The sequence below is a fragment of the Agrilus planipennis genome, unplaced genomic scaffold, assembly GCF_000699045.2.
Source record: "Agrilus planipennis isolate EAB-ADULT unplaced genomic scaffold, Apla_2.0 scaffold4, whole genome shotgun sequence".
NCBI classification, from domain to species: Eukaryota; Metazoa; Arthropoda; class Insecta; order Coleoptera; family Buprestidae; genus Agrilus; species Agrilus planipennis.
The window spans coordinates 3,660,492-3,667,231 of record NW_020442463.1 but is presented as its reverse complement, the minus strand read 5'-3'; the positions used below and the strand labels follow the sequence as shown (position 1 = coordinate 3,667,231).

The 6,740-nt window shown below is 54.5% G+C and overlaps 3 protein-coding genes across 4 annotated transcripts in view; 2 read left to right on the top strand and 1 right to left on the bottom strand.

Annotated features, from left to right (window-relative positions):
• The first annotated feature begins 706 nt into the window (after positions 1-706).
• The window catches only part of LOC112906548 (histone H2A), a 17,167-nt gene continuing 11,133 nt past the window's right edge, over positions 707-6,740 (top strand). The window contains exon 1 of the mRNA XM_025980865.1: positions 707-893. Within this exon, the coding sequence (XP_025836650.1) occupies positions 803-893 (91 nt within the window). The 5' untranslated portion in view covers positions 707-802. The remainder of the gene's footprint in view (positions 894-6,740) is intronic.
• On the top strand, positions 2,804-3,895 carry LOC112906546 (late histone H1-like). The gene has a single exon (XM_025980863.1). It carries the CDS (start codon positions 3,000-3,002, stop codon positions 3,807-3,809), a length of 810 nt encoding a protein of 269 aa, XP_025836648.1. The 5' UTR covers positions 2,804-2,999; the 3' UTR covers positions 3,810-3,895.
• The window catches only part of LOC112906549 (histone H2B), a 5,114-nt gene continuing 2,563 nt past the window's right edge, over positions 4,190-6,740 (bottom strand). Inside the window, exon 2 of one of the 2 annotated variants that reach the window (XM_025980868.1) lies at positions 4,190-4,772. In XM_025980868.1, the coding sequence (XP_025836653.1) occupies positions 4,437-4,772 (336 nt within the window). In that variant the 3' untranslated portion in view covers positions 4,190-4,436. Of the gene's footprint in view, positions 5,017-6,740 lie in introns of those variants that run through there. The other variant, XM_025980867.1, reaches the window with a different exon arrangement.

Here is a 6,740-nt window from a genome sequence, read left to right as displayed (position 1 = left end):
ATCCCCGATGTTTTTCGCCTTGTTGAATTGTAGGTTCTTCAACCGCATCAGGTTGCATATGTTTGTCCACTGACTCTTCTGGCGGATGATCACTGGTGGTACCCTCGTCTTCTTTGGCGCTGCTTTTGGCACCGACGTTCGATTTTGAGAAGCGGCCATCGAACCTTCTCTATCTTCCATGACAATGTCATTTTCCAGCAGTTGGAAGCTGTTACTTATTGGAGTCTCGGCGACCACCCGCAGGCTGCTCACCCGACGCTTCTTCGCCGTCTTTGTCGCCTCCGTGAAGTCCGTCGGTGGCGTCGTCTCAGGTTGGGAGAGCGCGCTGGTCCCAGCCGCTTCCTCCATCGCTGCAGGTACGACGTCTCCTCCTTCCGTCGTTTTCTGCTTTTCCTCTTCCTCGATTTTGGTAGTCTTAATAAAGACTGGTGTACTAGCGGCTGTTGGCTGCTCGCAGTTTGTTGTTGTATCCTCCGTGAAGTTCTTCTAGCTGATGTTGGACACGTCCGTTCAGGTCGAAGATCTGCCGTAGAATGACGGCTGCAACGTGCGACGTTGCCCATTTAAGCGGCGGCCGCGTCGATCGGAAGCCCGTCCCCCTTGCGCGAGAACGGAGCGAGCGCGCTCCGCGATTGGTCGTCGGACCCGTAGCGTCGGACGCGGTCGACGAACGGCCGCCCGAATAAATACGTATCCGGGCACTTTTTCGGTTTCATACACGCAGCAGCAGTGACGGCCGACGTTTAGCCGTTGTCACTTTTTCATTGTCATTGTCGAGCGACGAAATACATACGAGGAAAGCATGTCGGGCAGAGGGAAGGGCGGAAAGGTGAAGGGAAAGGCCAAGTCCCGCTCCAATCGAGCCGGTCTTCAATTTCCGGTCGGAAGGATACATCGGCTTNGAGGAAGAGGTATTCAACCGCTATGGATATCCCCGCTTCCTACTATCCGATAATGGTCCGCAATTTACCTGCCGTCTCTGGGAGAAGTATTGTCGCCGCCACCACATCGCACCCTGGACCACAGCCATCTACCATCCCCGGGAAAACCCTACCGAACGAAGGAACCAGGAGCTCAAGAAAGGTTTGAGAATCCACCTGGGAAACCAACCGCCGGAGCACTGGGATAAGGCGCTGAGCAAAGTGTTGTTCAACCTGCGATCCCGACAGAACGCCGCCACACTTCAAACTCCGAGCGAGGCCCTCTTCGGTTACACCATTAACCGTCCCGGACTAGGAGAAACTCCCAATCCCGACCTCCCCGACACATCAGGACAAGCCCGGGAGGAACGCCGCCAACAAATGATCCGGCGCCAGCAGGTATACCAACGGAGGTATGTTGCCGAGCCACCACAACAACAAGTAGGGTTCCAAGTTGGAGACCTCGTCCTGGCAAGGAACCTCAAGAAACAACATGGCCTCGCACCGACCTGGACCGGACCACACGAAATCACCGCAGTAATAGGAGGCAACGTGTACGAAGTTCTCCGGGATAACATCCAGAACAAACTTCACGTCGACCACCTCCGACCAGCCCCGCCACACCGCTAGACCTCCAACAGAACATCTGGCTCTCGCCTTAACGGGGGGGGAATTGTTACCGCCGCCGCCCTTCCGCCTTCCGAGACGAGAGCGATGTTCACCCGTCGACCGCCAGCCGCCGAAACCGAGCCGACTCCACCACCACCAGTATGTATAGTAGCAGCGCGTCGATCGTGCGCGCCAATGACAGCGCACGACCGCTGCTCGGTGGAGGGAGTAGGCGGAGCCAACTCGCCGCGCTGGTGGATATAAGCGGCCGGCCTGGCCACAGAAGGTCAGTCGGCTACCCTCTTAGCCACTCTCTACTACCAGTCGGCTACGCCTTAGCTACTGGTATTCATAGTCGGCTACGCCTTAGCCACTATTCCTCGACGGCTACGCCTTAGCCACGAGAACCACTACGACCACCTTCGGCTACCGATTTTTAGCCAGGGCCACGACGCATCGTTCGACCAGCGACCACTTGGTGTAGATAGATATATCCACACGTATTCCAGGGCATCTTGTACCTATGCCACGCCACCGACGAGGAGCATCGACCCGCCGCTGGAGACAACGGAGAGACCGTCACCAAGGACGTATCCAGGGACCGCCCCACGCACTATCGCCCCGACACCTGACCCAGGTCTTCCAGGAGCTCCGGGATACCTACGTCCCGCGTCCCGAGCCCCGTCAGCCATCCAAGGTGCCTGAGGATCCCCGGAAGCCGCCGTCCCCGCGGTTACCTCCGTTGCCTGTGGTCTCGCCGCTGCCCGCCCCACTGTCGCCGCTCCCAGCCACGCCAAAGCGTACGCAACCACCGTCAGGACCGCGCTACACTCCGGTGCCGCAACTTGTGTCCCCGCTCCCGGCAACGCCTCGCCGGCGTGTGTACCGGCTCCGCCGGATCGACTTTGGTTCAACTCGCGAGTGATTGTGCTGTGAGTGCCCGGACGACTATTTGTTAGGTTAGGTGTATATATATATTTAGGTTAGGTTAAGATTAGGTTAAACAACTTGTAGCATACCTCATACATATGTATATATGTCTTGTTATCTGTTAGTTACTTAGGCTATTTTCCATTCGAGTAATCTCTGTATATATCTAGCGTTAGTTTACTTAAGTCTCTGTAAATAAATCTCTTTAATCACTCTGTATTAGTTCGTTCCTCAAGGTGTCCATCGACGAAGGCGCGACGAGGTCGTTCGCTCGCCAGACTAGCCGGCCTTTACTACGCGGCACACCGCACGTGTGCCCGGTAACACGGCCGCACGCTTAAAATGGTACCCGGTATACGAGTTCGAACCATTTCACGTTCTACTACGTACGTACGTACGTACCTTACCTACCCGCCCAGCCAGAGCTACGTCAGTTGAGCGTTACGCACGCACGCACGCACGCACCCGTGATCTTCGCAAATTGAGAAACCTACCTATCTGTCCACTGAGCAATCTACCGCGCCAGTACCAGCGATCATCATGTCGACCGAGACAGCATCGCCCGCAGCCGCGACGGCCGGCTCGAAGAAGGCGACCGGCGGCGGCGGCGGCGGCGGCACCGCGAAGGCTCCTAGGGCCAAGCCGTCGCACCCGCCCACGTCCGAAATGGTGAACAACGCCATAAAGAGCCTGAAGGAGCGCGGAGGGTCGTCGCTGCAGGCCATCAAGAAGTACGTGAGTGCCAATTACAAGGTCGACACGGAGAAGCTCTCGCCGTTCATCAAGAAGTACCTGAAATCGGCCGTCGCGTCCGGAACGTTGGTTCAGACGAAAGGGAAAGGCGCCTCCGGCTCGTTCAAGCTCGCCGCGTCGTCGGTCTCGGGAAAGGGCGCAAGCGGTGCAGCCGCCGCCGCCGCCGCTGCCGCGTCCGCCGCATCCGAGACTACGGCGTCCGGCGGTGCTGCCGCTGCCAAGAGCAAGGCCGCCAAGAAAGCGACGCCGTCGACGGCCAGCAAGAAGGCGCGAAGCGCAACGACGGTCGCCAAGAAGGCCGGCGGCGGCATCAAGACGAAGAAGGCCGCCGCCGCTGTCGGCGCGTCGACGAAGAAGGGAGCAGCGGCAGCCGGCAGCGCCAAGGCCAAGAAGGCTGCCGCGGTGAGCGAGAAGAAGGCGTCGGCCGCCGCCGCCGCCGCGGCCGCGAGCTCTCCCAAGTCGCCGTCGAAGGCGAAAAAGACGACCAAGGTGCCGACGAAGAAGCCGAAAGCGCCGAAGCCGAAGAAAGTGAAAGCGGCCGCCGTCGCGCCGTCCGCGAGGTCGAAGAAGCCGGCGGCGACGCCGAAGAAGAAATGAGAGTAGGGGCAGTAAACGATGATGATGGATTGTTACTGCATTATACCAATGTTTGTTGCGTTCCTGCCCGTCAGCACGATATTACCGCCCGCTCGGCGGGCGTGTCTTATCTTCCCGAAGAGCGGTTGCAAAAATGGCCCTTTTCAGGGCCACAAGTTGCTCTCGACGAAATCGAAAGTCTCGAATCCCGTCTGCTGCAGACGCCAGATAAACAAACACACACCTATCCACGCTCGCGCGCTCGTTCGTGCACGCACCCAAACACACACACACACACCACGCGCATATACAACCTCGAGCGTCTCGTCTCTTCTCTCCGTGTTTATACAGCCACAGATACGTAATAAGTACATACGTAAATACACACAAGCATACATAAACAGACGCGTACGTCGCTCGCACGAGCGCCGAGAAAGACAAAGAGGTGGTGGCTATGTTAAAAGACAGCGAGCGTGAAGTGGTCGGAACAGAAAAAAAAAAGAGAGAAAAGAAAAAAAAAAAAGAAAAACAGCTATCGAACGTTTTCGAATGTTGCGAGAGAACGTTGTGGTTCTGAAAAGAACCGATTTATGCATGTATACGCCAGCCGGCGCGTTTTGTTGCCTGCTCGCTTGCTTGCTTGTCTATTTATTTGGAGCTGGTGTATTTCGTGACGGCCTTGGTGCCTTCGCTGACGGCGTGCTTTGCCAGCTCGCCCGGCAAGAGCAGCCGCACGGCCGTCTGGATCTCTCTGCTGGTGATGGTGGACCTTTTGTTGTAGTGAGCCAGACGGGACGCTTCCGCGGCGATGCGCTCGAAAATGTCGTTCACGAAGCTGTTCATGATGCTCATCGCCTTGCTCGAGATCCCGGTGTCGGGATGGACTTGCTTGAGCACTTTGTAGATGTAGATGGCGTAGCTCTCCTTCCTCCTGCGCTTCTTCTTCTTGTCGCCCTTCGAAATGTTCTTCTGCGCCTTTCCGGCCTTCTTGGCAGCCTTGCCGCTAGTCTTGGGAGGCATTGTGTCGTGGTATACAGTCGAGATATTTGACGTTAACGATTACTAACAACAACAACAACGGCAGCGGAGCGGACGTTGCGTCGGACTGTCTGTCTGTCTTGACTCGTTATGACGGCTGCAACGTGCGTCGTTGCCCATTTAAGCGGCGGCCGCGTCGATCGGAAGCCCGTCCCCCTTGCGCGAGAACGGAGCGAGCGCGCTCCGCGATTGGTCGTCCGACCCGTAGCGTCGGACGCGGTCGACGAACGGCCGCCCGAATAAATACGTATCCGGGCACTTTTTCGGCTCATACCACATCGAACCTTCGAGCCGATCAGACGTACTCCGATCATCCTATAATCAGCAGCAACTTCATCAGAACTACTACCAACGGACTTCCTACTGTGCAGCCTAGTTCCTGTATTCGTTCGATAGCCGTTGCACTTTATTTTCCAGCTTCTTCGTTGAGCCGTGCAGAGTAGAGTAAGAATAATTTTTATTATCCAACTAACAAAAAGTCATAGGGACCGAGTACGCAACGTCCCTTTGATATTAACAAATTACCCTGTCAACCAACTAACTAATTAATAAACACAAACAAATACACACAAACACACGCTCTCAATTCACCTCTTCAAGGCCGCCGACTGTAAAGACTAAACTCTCTTTTCTTGTCGTTCTCATTAACTTTTGTTTTTCAAAAAAAATGCAACGGAAGATGGACTCCTCCACACCATCTACATCTAAACGACCCGCTCCTGAATCCCCTGTCGAAGAACAGCCGTTTAAAACCGTAAACCGCCGGCGGACTCGTTCGTTCGACTCCCAATACACATCCCCAACTAGCTCCCCTTTATCCCCTAGAACCCCAACTAGATCCCCTTCCCTCTCCGACACCGATAACCTATACGAAGCTACCATAACAAACATCCCCGATAAATATTCTAACCAAAAAGACCTCTTCGGACTCCTGAAATCCATACCAACCCTGTTATTCCTTTCACTAACTGTATTTCGTGGTAATAAAGCCAAGATCACCTCTAAAGACCCGCAGATATTTAAAAAACTCCTGACTCTCCGATCCCTAATATCCGAAAAAATAACAATCCAACCTAATTAACCTAACCGAGATTCCAACTCCCAATCCCAATCCCCTAGACTACACAAACCAACCTTTTCCTGTGTAGTTTTATCCGTAGACCACAACATAGTAGCGACCGACATCCTCTCGGCCCTACAAAACCAGAACATCCAGGCCAAGAACGCTTGGCGCATCAAATCCCGAAAAACCGGTCAAGACACTTTCCTTTTCCGTATTATATCCAATTGTCCCAAATCCATCGACAAACTTCTTTCTAAGGGGTTCTCTATGTTCTCCAAAACCTACCCTTGTGTCCCATCCCAATCTCCTGGCCCTCAGCCTTTACAATGTGGCAAATGTTTTGCATTTGGCCACAACACAACTTCCTGCGTCCAACGGGAACCACTTTGCTACCGTTGCGGCGACAAGCATCCTTCCCAATCCTGCAAAACCTCCACTCCTAGCTGCGCCAACTGTAAAGGCAATCACCTTGCTTTTGATTCAAAATGCCCAAGCCGCCCCTCTCCTAAATCCTTAACACCAGCTAAAACCGCACCCGTCAAATGCGTAGACACCCTCGCTGACGCAATGTCCGAGGAAGAACAAACCGATTCGACATCGTCTGATACTCCCGAACCTGAACGATTCAGGGTCGAGGATGCTATCAGATTCACATTTCTATGCTTCGACTCCCTAACTCCCAACTCCAAACTCGTCCGACAGATGATAGCCTATCACGCCGCCCAATTTTTCCACAGGAAAGTTTCCTACGTCGAAAAAGGAAACAAAGTCCACATTTCGATAACCCGCATACCTCCTCGCTCCCGTCACTAAACATTAACAAATCCACAACAACAATGACCCATCCCCGT